Source organism: Uranotaenia lowii, chromosome 1 (genome assembly GCF_029784155.1).
Source record: "Uranotaenia lowii strain MFRU-FL chromosome 1, ASM2978415v1, whole genome shotgun sequence".
NCBI classification, from domain to species: Eukaryota; Metazoa; Arthropoda; class Insecta; order Diptera; family Culicidae; genus Uranotaenia; species Uranotaenia lowii.
This window is the reverse complement of record NC_073691.1, coordinates 56,957,796-56,979,381: the sequence shown is the minus strand read 5'-3', so window position 1 is coordinate 56,979,381 and position 21,586 is coordinate 56,957,796. Positions and strand designations below refer to the sequence as shown.

General features: G+C 38.4%; 2 protein-coding genes across 10 annotated transcripts in view; both read left to right on the top strand.

Moving 5' to 3' along the window:
• LOC129740357 (sex determination protein fruitless) overlaps nt 1–21,586 on the top strand; it is a 761,972-nt gene that overhangs the window by 251,332 nt on the left and 489,054 nt on the right. The window lies entirely within an intron of this gene.
• LOC129740359 (uncharacterized) lies at nt 12,153–13,063 on the top strand. The gene is made up of 2 exons (XM_055732023.1): nt 12,153–12,298; nt 12,358–13,063. Exons 1-2 carry the CDS (start codon nt 12,196–12,198, stop codon nt 12,813–12,815), a joined length of 561 nt encoding a protein of 186 aa, XP_055587998.1. The 5' UTR covers nt 12,153–12,195; the 3' UTR covers nt 12,816–13,063.

Here is a 21,586-nt window from a genome sequence, read left to right as displayed (position 1 = left end):
GCTTCAACAAATTAGTTAAACTGAATTTGACTTTTTAGATCATTCATCATCATCATCATTGTTCAGTTATCAATGATTGATTTAAATCAGGGGTTTTCAGATCGTGCTCCGCGGAGCACTTGGTGCTCCGTGAAGCTTTTGAAAGTGCTCCGCGACATACGCAACGAAAATCATAAACCAACTTTGTAAAAACTGTGATATTTTTTTTATCGTATCATTTTTATCGAAGCATGAGAAAAAAATACTCACAGGGCATATACCGAACGAACGAATAAATTTTGTTTACTTTGTTTTTACTGGCGGCTAAATCCCTGTTGGCAAAGAATGCTGGATTGTCAAAATGCACTGCTTTGATCGAACAACGTTGAATTGCAGAACTGAGGGTGCAAAAGCAAAACACTCAATGAAAGGCTGTTCTTGCGCTGTACTTAGTGAGCTACCGATTGGAAAAGCTGGAGAAGCGCATACCATTTGCTTGGTTGATGGTTGATGATAAAACAGTGCAATTGGTAAATTCGATTCCCATGTCTGACAATACGGTTTCTCAGTGAATTTGTGACATGGCTGAAGATGTTGAAAGAATTTAAGTTTCTCGCTTGAGAACTTAAAAATTCGACATGCAGCTTGACGAATCCATGTAGACGAAAGATGTAGCAGGACTAGCAATTCTGATGATATTTGTTCGCTATCAAGGATCTGAATGTTTCGAAGAAGATTTGTTCCTTTGCAAACCGAACTTCCACGACAGGAGCTGAAATTTTCAAGCTAATTGATGATTATGTTACAGACAACAATATTCCATGGGGAAATTGCATTGATGTATGTACGGACGATGCGAAAGCCATAGTTGAAAATACTGCTGGAGTCGTTGCCAAGATCGACAGTAAAAGGCGAAAGATTTATTCGACAATTGAAGAGAGATCAGAGTAACGTTGCCAAGATCAAAGAAAAGACTAAAAGTTGCGGTAGTAGTCATTACATCCTTCATCGACATGCACTCGCTATGAAGAAACTATCATCATCTTTTAGGGAAATCTTGGACGAAAGCGTGAAAATAATCAACTTTATTAAGGCTCGACCGAATAATTCAAGGTTATTCAAGGCGTTGTGCAAAGAGATGGGTAGCCAACATTCCACGCTACTACTTCATACCGAAGATCGCTGGTTATCTCGTAGAAAATCTTTGTCTCGCCTGTTTGAATTAAGATCGGAAGTCAGAGCGTTTTTGAGCTACAATAATTTGGCATTGGGGGTAAGATTGATTATTATCAGTGGCTCGCCAGGTTGGCTTATTTGGCTGACATTTTTCATAAAATGAATAACTTCAGCCTTTCAATGCAAGTTAAAGGAATAACAATCATCGATTAAAACGCAAAATAATGACCATCAAGAGAAAAAACATATATGAGCAGAATCGCTCAAAAAGCACAGCTTGGACGAATTTAAGAAACATTCAATCAGAAATAACCTCGAAGTTATCATCTAAAATTTTCCAAGAATTATGACAATCACAACACTTTTCGTTGAGAAATTTATTTTTAAATTCCTTGATGTAAACTTAAGCTAACAGGCCCACGTGTCTTATGAAGGCATTTACAATTACAATTACAATGTTTTGCCACAGGATTTGTTGAACAGCTTTCTGCAAAATTCCCCGAAGAATATCATAAAATTATTAAAAGATCGAAGACTTTAAATGAGTGGAACAGCCTTTTTTGATCAAAGAAACCAGAATCATGACCATCGCAAGGATATGAATGCTTGATAGATAAATATGACATCGGATTTAAAGCTTCAGGAAAGATTCGTATTTAAAATGTCGTTAGAGGAGTATTAGTGTCAACTGAGAAATGAATTTCAAATTTTGTCCGATTCAGCAAAACTTATTTTTCTGTCGTTTTCCACAACTTATCTATGTGAGTCTGGATTTTCCACATATCTTGCAACGAAGACAAATCCCGACTAAACGCGGCATTAGTCGTCAGGCTACAACTGACACAAGTTTAACCAAACTTGTTATAGCTTGAAAAATCGAAGATAGCGTATTTGTTCTATTGAAATCATTAATTTTGGATAAGCACGAATACCACAAGGTGGTAAATTGTCATAAGTTTTAAACCAAAAAAAAAAATATTTTTTTTTGATGACATATATTTTGTTAATAAAAACAAGACTATTCAAAGAGTAGCCAATAATTTCTAATTTGAATGACTACGATGACAAGACACATCTTATTTAAAAGTTAAATACTATCATGTTTTCAAAACTTGGGGTTTTCATTCTTTTAAAAATGCAGGTGCTCCGCCAAAATTTTTGGCTTCAAAAAGTGCTCCGCCGACCAAAAGATCTGAAAACCCCTGATTTAAATCAAAACTGACTCATTTCTAAACTTATAAAAACAAAACTTGAGTTGTTGTCAAGATCTGACAAAAGAAGTTCAGGACGACAAAACGTACCAAATGAATCATTAAAACATTGGCATCAAAATGCCATTTCCTTTAGTTAATAATTAAATACTTTTAATTAGATTTTTAAATGGTAAGACGTTTTTATATAAAAAAGCCCTTCTAAAATGTTTCTAAAAACCTCTCTCCGTATTTTGTTTTAGCTTTCAAATATATCTACCAAATCTATAGGTTGATCTTTGTTTTTCAATTCTGAATTATTGTGTTCTGGAAATATGATCTTCTAAGAATTCCATAAAACAGGGCTGAAATAAGCGGTCGTTGAAGGCTCGGAGCAATTTTTCTACGGGGGCCCTAATTTTTTTTTTTCATTTTAAATAAAAATTCATCAGCAGCAGTTTGTAAAAGTATCCAGTTTATTTATTCTAAAACAAGCTACATTTCTGCATTATAAAATGCAAAATAAAACTGAGCTCGAGAGATCGAATAACCATCCTCACAATAAAGTTTCAGTTGAAAAAGTGAAAGTGTTACGTCTTAGAGAATACTTTTTATTGATCTGATTCATTTAAAGACTAACATTGAACTGAATAAATTTTCACTCCATGTGCTTGAAGTTCAAATCATGGATTGCCTCGATACATTTGAGGTTTTTCGTGATTGCTTCGATGTATCATTTCTCCCCCGCTAAAACATCCAGTACCCTTCGAGCTTGGATGGTAGCCGCAGGAGACGTTTTGGTCGTGCTGGAACCTCTTCCGGAACTTTGGTTTCACCTTCATCCGACTTGAGCGATTCATCGTCTGTTAGGAGGGATGAATTGAAGTGGGGTTCTGCACCATCTTCCGGTTCCGGCACTGATTCATCGGCTTGAGGTACAGGTCGTGAAGGCTGCGAAATTTGAAGACCAAAACCATCCAGGAAAATTGATAACGGAGATTCGGTTTTGGATTCCACCTCTTCGGAAGGGCGTGTGCGGAGCTGATTGGCATGGGACCTAATGAGACGTTGGGATTCTTGAAGCTGAACGTTGTAATTCACATTGCCAATCCGCTCGATGACCACCCCGGCTTTCCAGGACCAAGAGTTCTTGTGATGTACCTGCGCGTAAACTGTGTCACCGGGCTTGAACTGTTTGGAGATGGCACCATGTTTTCGGTTGAATGTTTCAGTTTGGCGGTTCATCACGGAGCTGGGCCTCACACGAGTTGGCTTCGGAGGAAGTAGAAGTGATGATACGGTTCGCATCGGTCTTCCCATCATCCTCTGTGCTGGTGACTGTCCATCTTCAGTTGGTGTCGAGCGATAAACAGTCAGGAACGTTCGAAGTGCATCCTCGAGAGTTTCTCCCCCCGACCGAATCTTCTTCAGGCTACGCTTGAGAGAGTCCACAAAACGTTCTGCCAACCCATTTGATTGTGGATGGAATGGCGCCGTCCGGATGTGCTCGATGCCGGACTGCTGGCAGAATGTTTGAAACTCAAAACTCGTAAATTGGGTTCCGTTGTCGCTCACAATCGTTTCAGGGATTCCAAATGTAGCGAACATCTGCCTAAGAAGCTTGATGGTTGAGCTCGCCGTTGTCGATTTGGTTGCAATCACCTCTGGCCACTTGGAACTGGAATCCACAGCTACGAAAAAGTAGACACCGTCAACTGGTCCTGCATAGTCGATATGGATTCGACACCAGGGCTTCTCCGGAATGGGCCATGATTCCAATTTCACCTTCGTTGGAGCTTTGGCTGCGATGGCGCAATGGGTACACCGTTTAACGAAGTTTTCGATTTCGCCATCGATTCCCGGCCAGTAGACGAAACTGCGGGCTACAGCTTTCATTCGGACCACACCAGGATGTCCTTGATGAAATTGGTTGAGTAATCGTTTGCGGTAAGTATACGGAACGACCACTCTTTCCTGGAACATCACACATCCGTTGATCACACTTAGAGATTCACGACGTTGGAAGAACGGTTTGACCGGCTCGCTGACGAGTTGTGATGAAGCTGGCCAACCTTCATTGATGTGTCGGATCACCTGTTTGAGTGTGTTGCATTTGCTTGAGGCGTCACGGAGTGCTTTGAACGATACTGGAACTGCATCAATGTTTGTTTGTAGGATGCTTACCATGTCTTCTTCCAAGGCTATCGCTGCGATGACGTAATCCTCTTCCGGACGGATGCTGCTGTCGATGAGTCGAGACAACATATCAACACAACCAAACTCGTTCGTAGAAATGTATTGAATTTCGAAGTCGTAGTTCAATAATATCAGCGCCCATCGCTGCAACCGGTTGGCGGTGTGGAGAGGAATGCCTTTCTTCGAACCGAAAATCGACAACAGAGGTTTGTGGTCGGTTTGAAGAGTGAACCTTCTTCCTAAAAGCATCTTGTGGAATTTGGTTACAGCATACACAAGCGCTAGTGCTTCCTTCTCAGGTTGACCGTAGGCTTGCTCTGCAGTTGAGAGGGATCGGGATGCATGCTGAATCGCTTTTAAAGAACCGTTCGGAAACTTGTGAAAAATTACGGCACCAATTCCCGTCTTTGATGCATCGGCTGCTACGACGATAGGCAACTTGGGATCGTAGTGTGTCAGCAACAGGTTGGAATTTAGAATTTGCTTGAATTTGTCGAATGATTGTTGACATTCGGAATTCCATTCCCACTTCACGTCTTTGCGCAACAGCTGGTCCATGGGATGCCGTAAGTCGTGGATTTGCTTGACAAATTTGCCGTAATAATTAACAGCACCAAGGAACGAACGGAGCTCGGAAACGTTCTTTGGCGCAGGAATGTTGGCGATGGACTTGATCTTCGCCGGATCGGGACGGATACCCTTTGTATCAACGATGTGGCCTAGATAACGGATTTCGGTTTGGAAAAACTTGCATTTTTCAATTTTGAGCCGGAAACCGCAGTCCTCGAATTTGCGAAGTAAGAGTTGTAAGGATTTCGAATGCTCTTCCCAACTCTTGCCGTGGATGATAACATCGTCGATGAAAGGGCGCACACCAGGAATGTCAGCTACTACACCGTCGATGATTGATTGAAAAGCCCCTGGTGCGGATTTGACTCCCGGAGCGAGACGGTTGAATCGAAAAAGTCCTCGATGAGTGTTGATGGTGAGGAGATTTTTCGACTCGTCGGTGACTTCCAGCTGCAAATAGGCATCCGATAGATCTATGACACTGAAGACTTGACTGCCGGCCAGCTGCGCAAAAATTTCTTCTGGTACTGGCAATGGATAATGGTTGGCTTCTAATGCGTCGTTGAGTCCCGTCGAATAGTCAGCACAGATTCGTACTCTGCCGTCCGGTTTCTTCACTACTACAATCGGCGCTGCCCACTCCGAGAATTCTATGGGTGAGATGATTCCCAGATTCTGGAGACGGGTTAGTTCGGTGTCGACTAGCGGAATTGAATTGAATGGAACTGGACGTCGAGGACAGAATACCGGTTTGGGGTTTGGTTTCAGGTAAAGATGAACTTTAGAGCGATTGAAATGACCAAGGGTGCCGCTGAACAAATTGCTTGTGCTGGACCATCATCTGTTTGATTTCCTTGTCGATTCTTTCCGGTGAAAATATTGCGATTTGATTGCAGATCGATTTAAACGGAATAGACCATAGATCGAAAAGGTCTAGCCATTCAATGCCGATTAGGTTCAAACCGGAAACCGATGTCACGAAACACCTTGCTTGCTGGGTTTGGCCGTTGATTGTTACCTCGCAGTTGAATTCGCCAAGGAGGGTTAGCGGTTGACCAGATGCATTTGTGGCTTGACTCGAAGAAGGCTTCATGGTAGGCTTGCCGATTTGTTCCCACACTTTTGAGGAAATGATGGAAATATCACTGGCAGAATCAATCTGGAGTGACACTGGCTGTCCGTTGACAAGAACTGAAGCAAATTTCCTGCGGCTTGCACGATGTTCAACTTGGTTGATGATGAACACCCCTCTGGTTTCGACGCTGGAACGCTTCTTCCTTCTGGAACGCTTCTTGCCATCGTTGTGTTGGACTGTGCTTGTGATGTTGGCGGTGCTTTTGTGATTACAAGAACAGTAACCTTCCTTGTGGCCGGTGCGGTTACAATTCTGGCAAAGATGGTTGTTGAATGGGCACACTTTCACAAAGTGCATTTGACCGCACTGCCAGCACGGTGACTTGGGTAGCTTCAGAGAATTTTGCTGCGATGCACTCGTTGCACTTTTCGTGTTTCTGACGGCGTGAACGGATGATTTGAAGCTTGATTGATGTTCAATCATCGACGTATCTTCCTTCAGATTGGCGAGGCGTTGAAACTCGTCAATAAGCGACTGAAGAGTGGCTGGGGCTTCGTTTGTTTCATTCTCCATTTTGGTCAGCAACCTGGCTCGTATATCAGCGTGTTTCGCCGATTTCAGACCGCTGACGAATACCAAACACTTGAAGTGGTCCAGAGTGAGGTTCTGGAACTCGAAATCCTCGCATGCACGGTTCACCTTTCCGCCGTAATCGATGATGTCATCCATATCGTTTTTGACAATCTGGAGACACTGGAAACGCTTTCGGAACTTGGAAACCTGACTGCCGAAAATTTTCTTCAAGGTTGATACCGTTTCTCGGAAATCGATGTCCTTGGGAAGTGCAGGCAGAATATAGTTGAGATAGCGGCTGTGGGATAGAGTGTCCAACTTGCGGAGCAGCAATCGGACCTTCGCTGCATCGTCCAACTGCCGTGCGTCGTTCTCGAACAGATCTTGATATCGGGAAAACCACCGCTGGAACGTCAATCCGTTTTCCTGATCGTAAACGAATTCGGAAATGTTTGACGAAAGGGATTCCAGGATTTGTTCCGGATTCTGTTGCTGAGGCTGCTGCTGGTTTGTCAGACGTTCGAGCAACCGTAGGATTGCCAGCTGGATGTCGGCTTGGCCTTGGCTGGAACTGGCTGCTTGGCGTTGACTGGAACCGGTTTGACCATGGTTGGAATCTCCTCCCATTTCGAAAGACTATCTATAGATTCGTTCGAATCCTCGTCGCCAAAAATGTTACGTCTTAGAGAATACTTTTTATTGATCTGATTTATTTAAAGACTAACATTGAACTGAATAAATTTTCACTCCATGTGCTTGAAGTTCAAATCATGGATTGCCTCGATACATTTGAGGTTTTTCGTGATTGCTTCGATGTATCAGAAAGTAAAAATTAAAGTCAAAATATTTCTTTAGAAATATACTAGTGGATCACAAAAAGTACTATTCAGAGTTAAAGTTGCAATTTATTGTGCAAAATAAAAATTTAAAAAATCAAGTGGCCTCATCATTCGAAAATCAAAATTTGAATAAGAAAGTTTCAGTTAAAATTCCTTAAACAAATTAAACATTTGTTCTGATGAAGATTTAAAATAAAAAATACTACCATAAATTGATATCAGTTTTCTTTTAAAAAAAATCAGTATTGAAGAGCAGAATCTCAATAACGTTACAATACGATTGTTGGCGAAGCCCCTTGTAAGCTGGATGAAAATGAGATATAAGTCCCAGGCTCTCGTACATAGTTGTTTAGAATGTAGCAAAAGCGGAATGTCATTATGAAAAATCTGTGAATTTGGAAAAAATCGTATGTATGTATGTATGTATGTATGGTTCCCCCATCGGTAGCAAGGTCCTGCCTATGTCTGTGTGGCTTGGCCTTCGAATTACTCCTAAGGCTTCCACGGCCGATGGTTCGTCGAGAGAAGGCATCCAACCTTCAGTGACCTACAATGGTTGGCAATCCACTCCGCTTGCAATATTCTCTTCAGATTAATCCCAGATGCATTCCCCCTGAAATATTTATTATTTATACAATGAAACACATCTTACCTGTCGGCAACTTAAGGGATTCGAACCCAAAAGTTTTTCTTGCCGATACCGGGAATCGAACCCAGTACGCCTGGGTTACCAGACTCGCGCCAGCCTATCCACTAGACCACATCAGCGCTTCAAGTGAATTTGGAAAAATCGTTTTCACAAAATAATAGTTTTTCAAATCTCAGGTTTCTTAGAAAATCCAGTTTAAAACCGGTTATATTCAGTTATATTTTCTGTATGAAAGTGTAGTTGGGAATTTTGGCCACAATCTCTATAACAGCAAATCGTGAAAAATTGTCATCTGTTCTAACAGATTTTGGAAGCGCTGATTGACCCAAAACGACTTATCTGAAAATCAAAGATTTAACCTCAATCTACATATATCCGCTTACATTTCCGTTATTACAAAGGCTCTTAAATATAAGTTTCATAAATCTATTATTAATTAAGTTCACAATACTGAAAAATTATAAAATTTTAGCGTTGAAGCAATTTGCTATCAAAATAAATGTTACTTATTTATTGGCTTGATCCGAACATCAATACTAACACAGAAAAAATTATTTGCTGTAAAATTACAGCAAATATCCTGTAACAATCAGGAGCAGGACATTTGCCGTAATTTTACAGGTCGAAAAAAAATACAGGTCCTTTGTTTTACAGTAAGCATATCAATTAATGGCTCCTTTAAAGTTACAGGCCGGTAAATTTGGTTCATTTTTTTTATTCTTTGTATTTATTCCAATTAGATTTTTCAAAAATAATAAAACGTTCATATAAGTTTGAATTATCCTTTTCATTTTCTTCTCAAAATAAAGGCAGATAAAAAAATACAATTTTCACTACACTTCCGGCATTGGCAAAACACAATCCACAAGTTTAAGTCGGCAAACTGAATTTCGTATTACTTTTTCTGCCAGTTGGAAACTCGCAAACGGCTGCTTGTGGAATAGAGGGGCAAAACTTAGTCCAAAGATCATCTTGGTTTAGATGTGGATGTTTTGGAGAAGAATCATTTGGGCAAAGCCTTGAGCTGGAGGATATTATACTTCGCTCTTATTTGCTGTAAATAAAAGGAAAACATTAGATTTCTTAAACGTTCTTAATAGTATTTTTTCTTAAAAAAAAAAGCTTAATGTTGATGATTCGTTATTTTCTTTCAAATACTGTCAATTTCAAATAGCACAAATTAATTAAATCCATTCACAACAAAATCTGTTTGTTTGCAGCTGGTAAATAAAAAAAACGATTCCTCACTCACCAGGAAAGCTACGTCTTCTGGATGAAAATCTGATACTGTTCCACCCTGAGACTGGCGGAAAATTCTGGCTTCCGTACAACTTTCGCGAAGCTTTTCGGAACCGACAGCTTAAAATGTTTTCCGACTGGCGATGATATTTCACAGCTTGTGAAAACTCACCAGTTGAACCTCCTCCGTGTGCCCACTGATACATCTGGGAATTCGTGGCAGCTCTGGACGTTGCTGCTGCTAAAGATGCGGCGAATGAACAAGAAACGGATGTTAGTTTTTGGATGGTAGCAATTTTTTTAAATTTTACTTACGGCATAACTGCGGACAAGATAACCTGCTTGCCCGGACGGCGGCCGTCCGAACTGTGCTGCAGTTCTGAACAGCACGATCCGGATGATTCTTGCACCTTCCTGTCGGATTCGATGATTCTAAAAACTTTAAACACAACCGATCGCGTCAGTCGTCTCGAAAATTTGTCAATAGACTGACCATTAACGTTGGTCGTTGCTCGTTCGTGTTTTTTTCGTTAATCGCTCTTTTCGTTCGTCCTTCTCTTTCATCCATGCACTCATTCCACTCATGCAACTCATTCAGTTAATTGCACGCTAAGAAAGGATCAAGCTATTAATACTAATTTCTACGCTGATTATTTAAGCTTGCTCATCTGTATCCTACACTTCCGCTTCGAGATCCGTGGAATCCTTGTAACTGCAAAACACTGTTTTGCCATTGCAGCTGATGGTCGCAAAATTGACAACATTGTTGTCTCCCGAATCTGCGAAAACGATAAAGAACCTAACCGATCGCCCCGACGTTATACTTTTGTTGTTGGTGAAGCAACTTCTGGATTTGCTCCGGCACGAAACAAACACGCGAATCAAAACAAAATAAAACGGTACGCACTCTAATTTTGACGTTAGGGTATATGTTCAGGAAAAGGCCTGTGGATCCTCTAACCCAAGTGTCAATTCTCTGAAGGCTTCAATCTCTGAGGCGTGTGCTTCAATGTCAGAAGCTTTTATTGCGAAGCTATGCTCCCGATTCTGATCTCGCCCGGAAAAAGTATTTGAGAACGAAAGTGAACACATAGAATTATTGCCGTACGAACATGAACACCTACAGGAATGAACTTGATGAACTACATGAAACTTGATGTTTCCTTGAAGAGATTCCTTCTTACTTAACTCTAAGCGTACATCTTCGAGGATATGATGGCAAGCATCGTACAAATACTACAACCACCTGTGGCATTCTAGATTATGAATCTGCTCTCACGATAAAAAAGAGTGTGCGATAACCCAGTAGTATGTAAGCGATGATGAGCAATCGCTAGCACAACTGATCTTCCCAGAATCTAGGTATCAATCAGGTCAGTTGTGCACCAATCTCAAGAGCAACCCTGAAAATGGGTCGTCCGGAATTCCACATTGACAGATCCTGCCAGGATAATGCCTCTCCGTAAGGGAGATGGACGGGACTGGGCTGGAATGGTACCCATTTGTGTTGGTTACAAAAAGTCCCAAGGCAGAGGGAATGCAACCACCCACTTGGGCTAAGAGTTTTCGTTCGCCAATTGAAGGGCAAAGAGGTTTCGTTCGCTCTAAAAGGCCTGAGAGGTTTATGCAAGCCTTAAAGGCGTATAGTGAGTGTTAAGAAATTTGAAATACTATGAAAATCGAACCTATTGATGCAGAGTAGATTCTTACACCCTAAAAGCTAAAAGAGGTTTTCGATAGCCTGAAAGGGCAAATAGTGAGTGTTATTAATTTAAAAAAAAACTAAAAATCGAGCGCTAGCCGAGTTTCAGCCCATGCCAATTGTTTATAAGTCAGGTTTCAGCACATGGCCGTCGACTAATAAATGGTAAAAAATAATAATAATAAAATTGGATAACGAAACAAATAGAAATAAATATTCAAATGAAAATAAACTAAATCATTGAAAAAGTGGAGATGTGGCATCCTTGAATATGCCTCTGCTCTCAGGATAAAAGAGTGTACGAACGCTGCTGCCTCAGTAAAAAACAGTAATATTACCGCATTGAAAACAAATTTTAAAAAATGTAACCAGCTTTGAAAATGTTAGTTAACTAGTTCTACAAAAATATTGGTACTTTTCTGAAATTGTCTTATTGATGCTTGATTTGTGTTGACAATATTCAACAAATAATACCGATATCAACCAACTGGATAATTGTTAACCAAATAAAACACCACACGTGTTGGATTGATTAACGCTGATTGGTAAACGGTATCATGTAATTTACACTATGAAACACCCTCCGTAACTAACAAACAAACATGGATCCAACTCACTCACTTATCTGGTTGGTAATTTTCGATCACCCGCAATAACAACAAAAGGAAACTGTAAATAGTTACGACATTGCTCAGCCAGCTGAAGTAGGATATGCCGGCCGGAATGTATTTGTTTACCTTCGTCACGGATCGACATTTGCTAGGGAAAATAGTGGCTAACATCACCGGTACTGGTATTTATCTTATTTGCACTTATAGCCGATTCCTGGAATGGTAAATCCTTTAGGAAATGGAAAATTCGAAGGGCCGATTTCGAAACATTCAATGCAATCCATTAGTCTCTGGCCGGAACCGAGGATGGACGTTCTAGGACGCTGGTTCCTGATACCGTCGTTCGGGGTTAGTGTTTTCATCTGTGTTGTGTCCAAATTAGGGACCGAAGAAGGAATGCTTGGACTAAGCTCTCCAAACTATCACCGTGTCGCTAGCGATGGGGTGGCATTAATTTTGCACTTCCTGTATCTTTTCAGCAGTCGAGATGAGCATCTAGGTAAAAGACCCAAAGAATCGAAGGAGAATTCGTTAATTTCAGATGTTTTCGGTTTACAGCTGACAGTGTAAACTCGTATCAACTGGTGCTGGATAAGCTAGGTCATAAACCGGCAAAAATCTACGCTCATCTGCAGTTTGTAGCATCGATCGTAGCCAATCATTACATGTCCCTGTGTGCCGCGGATATAATTCTAGAATATCTTGTAGTAATGTACCAGCTACCGGATCTTGAAGCTCTCAGTGCCAAATGGAGACGTTGGGTTGCTCTCGGGTCCAACTGCCTTCTTACTATGCTCAACTGCTACAATCCACACTGGACAACTATCACATTTGCCGTCTACGCCAAGTCCCTGTTCATGAGCTTTTGGATGACAAAAATCTGGTACAACTTCGATCAAATAAGGACTATTTTAGAACGAAATAGCCTATCTGCAATCACCTTACTGCTAGCGATGGTTATTCTAATCACAGTTCTAGTAGCCACCAAAGAATGTCACTGTTTCTTCCGGATGTAACCTCAGCAAATCAAACGATCCTACTTCCACTTTTCGAACAAATCATAGGACTCACAGTTCCCGAAGCACCTCTGATGGTATGCTGCTATTACGCTGGATCACTCAATATGTTTTACATATCGGAGAAACCTTGCATCGAAGCAGCCTATGCCGGACAGCTCCCAAAACCACTTGGCCTCTGGAATTGGAAAGCCTGCTCTCCGGTGATATTTTTGTTGACGAGATGTACCGTTTCGATAATCTCAGCAACCTTTCAGCTACTATCAGACGATCTAAGCCTACTCGGATCGATTTGGAACTGTCTTCTAATCAGCAGTGCAATTCTGTTCGACGGAGCCTTTTTTTTTTTTTTTTTTTTTAAATATGTCTTTATTTGTATCAAATCATCATTACACTTATATTACATTATTGCATTAAACTAGGTGTTCAGCTCAATAATGAACTGTTCATAGCCCTATAAGTAACTAGATTATAAAAATTTATTTATAAGATTTAAATTTGCTGAGCGCAATCAAGTTTTTAATGTAGGAGAACATCCTGTAATAGCAAAAATATTTTATACTTAAAACTAAACACTATCTTAAAATTAAACTAAACATAAAGAGAACGAATCTCTGCGATGGAAGACTGCATCGATTTGCCTCTGAAGTTGGAGATGATTTTGTTGGCCATCTCTTCAATCGATTCAATGCCCGCAATCCGATGAAGATCTTCGGTGCTGTGCCAAGGTGGAAGCCGCAAAATCATTTTCAGAACCTTGTTCTGAATCCTCTGGATGGCTTTCTTCCTCGTCGCGCAGCAGCTAGACCAAATCGGAACTGCATACATGATCGCTGGTCGGAAAACTTGTTTGTAGATGAGCATTTTATTTCGCAGACACAACCGGGATTTCCTGTTGATGAGAGAATAAAGAGATTTAGTGTATTTATTACATTTAGATTGAATATCTTCAATGTGATTTTTAAAAGTAAGATTCCGATCAAGTGTAAGTCCCAAGTACTTCACGTGATCAGACCATTCTAATGAAACCCCATTAAAAGTTATGGAATGATTTTCATTAGGTTTTAAAAAATTTGCTCTTGGCTTATGGGGAAATAAAATAAGTTGAGTTTTGGAAGCGTTAGGAGAAATTTTCCACATTTTCAAGTAATTCAAAAAGGAATTTAAATTTTGTTGCAATCTACTGCGTACCACCCGTAAATTTCGACCTTTGGCTGAAAGCAAAGTGTCATCAGCAAATAATCTTCTACCTTTTCCTTCTGGTACATCAGGAAGATCAGAAGTAAAAATATTATATAAAATTGGCCCAAGTATACTACCCTGAGGGACACCAGCTCTAATGGGTGTCCTTTCAGAGCATGAATTTTGATAGCTTACTTGTAAGGTTCGGCTAGTCAAATAATTTTGAATAATTTTGGTGAGATATACAGGAAAATCAAATCGAGCTAATTTAGCTACTAAACCTTTGTGCCAAACACTGTCAAAAGCTTTTTCAATATCAAGAAGAGCAACACCAGTTGAATAACCTTCAGATTTGCTAGCGTTAATCATATTAGTTACACTCAAAAGTTGATGTGTAGTAGAATGTCCATGACGAAAACCAAATTGTTCATCAGGGAAAATAGAATTCTGATTAATGTGAATCATCATTCTATTCAAAATAACTCTCTCAAATAGTTTACTTAAAGAAGAAAGCAAACTAATTGGTCGATAACTTGAAGGCTCTGAAGCACTTTTTCCAGGTTTCAAAATTGGAGTTATTTTGGCATTTTTCCATTTATTGGGAAAATAAGCCAAATGAAAACATTTGTTGAAGATTTTAACTAAAAAATTTAAAGTGCTTTCAGGCAACTTTTTAATAAGAATATAGAAAATCCCATCTTCCCCTGGAGCTTTCATATTTTTAAATTTTTTGAAAATCAATTTAAGTTCATCAATATTTGTCTCACAAGAACTTTCAAACACATTTTGCTTGGAAAGAATATCATCAAATTCTAGGGAAATTTGAGCATCAATTGGACTTACAACGTTTAAATTAAAATCATGAGCAGACTCAAATTGTTGGGCTAATTTTTGAGCCTTTTCTGAATTAGTTAAAAGAAGTTTATCCCCATCTTTCAAAGTAGGAATTGGCTTCTGGGGCTTTTTCAAAATTTTAGTTAATTTCCAAAATGGCTTTGAGTAGGGTTTTATATCCTCTACTGCTTTAGCAAAATTTTCATTACGAATGAAATTTAAACGACGTTTGATCTCTTTTTGAAGGTCGCAATAAATTAATTTCAAATAAGGATCCCTAGTACGTTGATATTGGCGTCGACGAATGTTTTTCAGTCGTATCAAAAACTGAAGATCATCATCGATCAAAGGTTGATTGAATTTATGTTTAACTTTAGGTATTGAAGCGGCTTTAGCATTGACTATTGCAGTTGTCAAATTTTCTACAGCCAAATCAATATCTTCTATTGAATTCAGTGGAACGTTTACATCTAAATTACGTTCAATAAAATTCATATATCGCTCCCAGTTAGCCTTTTGAAAATTAAAAGTTGATTTTAAAGGGTTTTCAATGGGACTTTGGGATAAAGAAAATGTTACTGGAAGGTGGTCTGAATCGAGGTCCGCATGAGTAACTAATTGACTACAATGCTCGCCTAAATCCGTTAGAACCAAATCAATTGTGGAGGGATTTCTAATTGAAGAAAAACAAGTATGCCCATTAGGATATTCAACAGTATAATAACCTGCAGAGCAGTCATTAAACAAAATATTCCCATTTGAATTTGATGAAATATTATTCCAAGATCGGTGTTTTGCATTAAAGTCACCAATAATAAAAAATTTAGATTTATTTCTGGTGAGTTTTTGTAAATCTCCCTTCAAAAAATTTTTCTGTTCACCGCTACATTGGAAAGGCAAATATGCGGCAACAATTATAATTTTCCCCATAGAAGTTTCTAATTCAATTCCAATTGTTTCTAAGACTTTTGTATTGAAAGAAGGAAGAAGTCTAAATTTGAGACGACTATTGATGACAATAGCTACACCCCCACCTTGTCGATCAAGTCGATCATTTCGTAAAATTTTAAAGAAAGCATTGCTTTTCAAGTTATTGTCTGGCTTTAAAAAAGTTTCAGTGATGGCAGCAATATGTATGTTTTGAGTTTTCAAAAATAAAAAGAATTCATCTTGGTTAGCCAGCAAAGATCTAGCATTCCAATTCATAATATTTAAACATCTATTTGGATCCATGAGGGAATCGTAAAGTCATAATAATTTTGTTAGCATAATTAAAAGAAGTTTGGAAAGCTTCAAACATTGAATTTGCTTTCAACATAAGTTGCATCATTTCCATTAAATTTTGATGCAAAAATTTTAATTTTTCCTCAGTTATCTCACCCAAATCAACAAAATTGTTAGGATCAGAAAATGAAGGAGAAGAACAAGTATTTGAATTTCGGGGATTTTCCCAAGCCTTCGCATGAACGTTGAGACTTGGTTTTTTCCCATTTTTATTAGTTAAACCTGAAGAGGGAAACCCATTTTCAACCACCTCTGAGAACGATAAACAACGAGTCTGGGGCGCAGAATCAGCACAGGTAACATTAAAATCACTTCGGGTATTACCCAGCCGTGATTCCAATGTAGACCGAGGCTGAATGCGAACAGGCAGGTTGTTTGCCGGCCCGACGTGTGAAGACGAAAAAGAGGAAGGAGGAGAAGAAACTTTTCTGGAAACTTTGGGATTTTTCCTAGAAGCAATAATTTTTGCCCTGATGGGACAATCTAGCGAATTCGAGGAGTGATTACCTGCGCAATTCGCACACTTAAAAAATTCTGTTTTTGGCTTATCACCACCAAAAAGGCATTTAGATTTTTCATGATCGAATGAGCCGCAAAACATGCATCTGGCATTCATTCTACAGTTTTTAGTGCCATGACAAAAAGCTTGACAACGACGACATTGCGTAATGTTTTGTAAAAAATTGGTAGAAGATTTACGAAAAGGTTCGAATTTGACTCGACAATGAAACATAAGACGAGCCTTTTCAAGAATTTGCAGATTATTAACCTGATCCTTTTTAAAATGGATCAAATAAAGTTCAGGAGCAAAACCTACACTACTGGTATTATTCGTGTTGGTTCTTTTCCTCATTTGAATTACTTGAATTGGAGAAAAACCTAACAAAGAATTTAATTCATTTGTGATCTCATCCGGTGTCTGATCGCCGGTGAGACCACGAAGTACAACTTTAAAAGGACGATCACCTCTAGTGTCGTACGTAAAAAATTGGTGTTTTTTATTATTCAAATAATTTAAAACCTTTTGAAAATCATTAAAAGATTCCGCCAATATACGAGCAGTTCCCCTTCGACCGATCTGAAAAGAAATCTTCACATCCTTGACGGAAGTGACGATTTCTTTTCGAAAGGCATTGAAGTCAGGAATCGTGACCGTTATTGGTGGAATCTTTTCGTTTTTAAGAGTATAAGAAGAAGAAGGTTTCTTAGTACTCTTATCAGAATTAAATATGAATATTTCCTCATCACCAATGTTATGAAGGACATCGAATGAATTGGAAATTTCAACTTTTTTGGCAGATGGCCCTGGATTAGGTTCAGCAATCCGTTTTCTTCCGGCCCTTGAGCCGGCCGAAGACTTCCCCATGCTGGAAAGAAAAGAGAAAATATGAATAAAAGAAAATGAAAATAATTTTAGCACTGAAAAGTGCTGATTGAAATACAGGTAAGGAAAAAATAAATAATGTAAAATGTTCCTGCAGGTACACAGCAACGATACGATGCTCCGGCGTACGTGTTGACGGCTCAACGGTACAGATGGAAGTGATTCGACGGAGCCTTGCTCAAGTCAAAGTTTGACGATTTGGAATCTCAATATGAAGAATCGGGTTCAAGGTCTCGATTTCGAATAAAAATAGCTTCCATTCTGATTCTACATGTGGGCTTTCAGATAGCAAACTTCGGATGGATTTACCATAGGTTAACGGGACTGACAGCCATCGGATCAACCGCTTTGGCCCTTTGGAGCGTTACTGAAGTCGTAATTCGGTTGTTGGACTCTAAGCGGCTTGAAGAGTTTTGTACCAAACGGCTGCCGTTGGACTACTGTGAAACAATGAAGCGAACAGTTGATGATAAAAAGTTCAACACTCGGCCCGATAAAGACTCAGTTTGGGATGATTTTGTGTAAAATAAAATGTTTGAAACCTTCAAATCAGTCATGTTGTTTGTTTATTGAGTTTCAATCGTTTTCAGAAAGAGATTTTTTTTGGTGAAAAAACAGCTTCAAGCTTACATTGACCTGTAGCTCATAACTCTTAACCTTTCCATCAACTTCTCCGAACTTCAAGCGAATTTTGTCTCAACTTTTTTGACCGGTCAAAACTTATGATAGACACGTTTCGAATGCTTTCGGAAGAGAGTTCACCTACACAGAACACGTGGTTCTCAGGTGCAATAAACATTTTTCTTACAGCAAAAAAAACCTTCCAACTTTCGCTATAAAAAACGTTCCAAGGTTAGCTAACAAAATGACTCACCTGTGGTTGGTATGTCTTCTTGGTCGGTCGCCGCAAACCGTCTGGGGGTATTTTCCCATTCTTCCAGGCGAACCGTCTGGCTACAAGTGAGAAAAGTACCGAGATTCACTCCTTGTTGTTGTTTATGTTTTGAATTTCTCTCCCCCAACAACAGTTGTTTTCTAGCCAGCGGCATGTGTAAGATATATTGCTGCTCGGTGCAACAGCACTGCAAGATGACGGAACAAGTCGTGGGAGGTCAATTCAGTTCCTCTGTGTGACCTGATGCCAGATCTTTGCCTTGACAATACCTTTTGCATTGATTGATTTTTTTTTTCTGTTAAAATTTAACGGTGAAACAGACACTAAAAAGTCTATTTCCTAGCGGGCTTTAACTCGAAAAAGAAGATAAAAACGTTTAAAAAAACATTAAATTCACATACACTTATATGTATATGATATTTCTGATGCTTTGTTTTGCGGATTATGCTACTAGCCGCATAATGTAACAGTCAAAATAATCGATCATGAATGGTAAATGAAAGGAGATTAGCCTTCCGACACCTAACCAATAGGCTAAATCGTCAGATGTAAACTATTCTAGTTGTGACTCTACAATTCAGCTGACTTCATCGAGTGGAATGCGCTGCTAGATTCTACGGCAGAAAATGCTCATCGTGCCCCGATCAATGGTGCTCTATACGCCCCGAGTCAACAAGTTATAGTATAAACTTGTTTTAAAATTTATTATAGTAAAAAATCAAGAATTTAATGATGGTGAAAATTGAGGAACAATGGCTGATATGAATAAAGCTCTAGAAATTGCTTTTCATATTTTCAAGCAGTTTTGTGAGTCAAATACTTCGAATAGCATGCATATTTTAAATCCGGAGCTGGTTGAAAGTAAATGTTCTACTTTGCTTTATCATATCTAGTAGAGCAAATGCTTTCAAAGTTTGCATTCTAAAGTTCGAGCTAAGTGAAAGCTATCGAAGTAATTGCTATTTTCATATTCATACCACCTAATGTGTAGATCATGTTGCAGTGCGTACTCAATAGATCAAGATGATTTAACGATCATAAGGGCTTATTTTCCTGTGCTCAAAAAATTATAATATTTTCGTCACTGGAGATCCTAGTTGGTTTTTTTATGTTTCAGTAAAGATGATAAAGGGTTTTTTTTTGCTGAAAAATTAATACCTTAATAACTACAAAACTGTTCCAAATGTAGATCAGTTCTTCATAAAAATTTGAGAAAATTCGATCCAGTGATGCAACTCATTTGTTATGAATTTTTTGTATGGTTAAATAAGCGTTTTCCTTAAGGTGACCATTGTGCATTTATCTCCCCTACTTAGTCAAAAATATTCACAATATTTATGAATAAATTTTCAATTTTTTCTCGTATCTTAGTGGAAAAGCTGTTGGGGGAAAATTTAGTGCATACTTAGATTCCACACACTTAATCTTTTTTCCTGTGGTCGAGACGATTCTGTCCTGTATTTTCAACAGCTGAAAAATCAGGACGATCTCAGGACATCCATGAAACGGAGCAGCATGAACACATATCTACCAAGAAGGACAAAATTAAAAACGTTCCGAAGGGTACTGCATTAACAATTTAGTACAACAGTTTTTAAAGGATTCTCGTGACATTTGAGCCTTTTTCCTGTACTTTGGAGGATCTTCGCCCCGAGCGGAAAATGCAATGCAATCTTAGTGTGCAAGTCGCAGACCTGTGCCATTATAAAATCTATAAGACCCATCCTTCGACCTTAAAACTCAAAAACAAAATATAAAGCCTTTAGGTTTAGATGCCACATATCTTTATACTGAAAATTTGACAGCTACGAACTTCATTGTGGCAATTTATCTACATTTAAAATTCAAAAATTGTCTTAAATTAAGCAAGATTCTCTTGCTGAGGGGTAAGTTAAAATCAAAGAAAAATCAATTTAGAAAAATACACGGAAAAGATTTAATAAAAACTCTACAGAAAAAATTACTATAATTTTTTGAATCATCGAAGAACGTTCTTGAGTTTTTTTTATATCAATGATTCTATTGTAATTAACAACTAAGCTTAAAACTGGAAAACGTTTTGCTTATGTTTTAAAAAATATCTAGGATTCTTTTCTGTTGGGATAAAAGTTTTGACGAAAGTAGCTGAACAGCTGAACATTAGCGAGTTGCTTGACGAATTTGATTTCCTTACGATTTCAGTGATGCTGATTTGATAGAATTGCCTCCAATACCAAAAGGCAAACCTTCATTCTTAAGGCTTTAACCCTTAAGAGATATGTTGAGGATAATAACCAATTTCCCACAAAGAGGGTAGGAATAAAATAAAGTTGTTTTTTTATTCTTCAAAGGGCACAGTATTCACAATTTTTCAAAACAATTTTCTATAAATATTTAAAAAAAATATATGAAAAGAAGGATCAGATTCTAATAGCATAAGACAACAAATATCACATTGGTGCTAAAAATTTAATAGCTGATTTTGACTGTTTAAAGAGTGTTAAAAAAGTGCGCATTAATAAAACAAACTGTCAAATATTATAAAGACATTGAAAATAAAGGGTTTGATTGAATGATCAACTTCCTCGATGACGACGAGTAATTTTGATATCTGAGAAAAATTTTCATAAATTTTCTCTTCGATTTTTTTTACAGTTCTTCTCTGATAGTTTCGAATAAAAATCGTTTTGCAGTCTTTTAGATAAATAAAGCCCGTGGCATAGAGGATAGCATTCAAGTCCTCTAAGCCAGCGGGTATGAGATCGAATCCCGGTCACGGCATACATAGTACACTTTCTGTGGGTTGGTGGTTTTAGCATTTGTAAGATGTTTATCATATCCTCGAAAGTTGGTACGCTTAGAGTTAAGAAAAAGGAATCTCTTCGAGGAAACATCAAGTTTCATTGAGAACCTGTATGTGTTTGTGTTCGTTTTCAAAAAAAATTGAAAAATTTTAACGCCCTTTAGTGATGTCAGATATAAAAAACTAACATAATTTTAAATTGAATATTCAAAAAAAAAAGATCGAATGAAATTGTTTTCTATCTAAAGTTTTGTATCTCTGCAATTAAAAAATCTAGGCAAAATCTTGATCTTACATGAGATAAAAGATAACAAATAGATTTAAAATCAGTTTTTGGTTTCTAATCAGCTGCAGTTCAGTCAAAATTGGTAAATTTCAAAAGTATGCGCGCCATAGCACCAAAACTAGAG

Bases quoted from the DNA above. Each gene is read 5' to 3' on its own strand.
- LOC129740359 (XM_055732023.1), top strand. From the start codon at position 12,196: ATGCTTGGACTAAGCTCTCCAAACTATCACCGTGTCGCTAGCGATGGG. The intron at 12,299-12,357 runs GTAAAAGACCCA...TTCGGTTTACAG, and splicing joins CAGTCGAGATGAGCATCTAG to CTGACAGTGTAAACTCGTAT.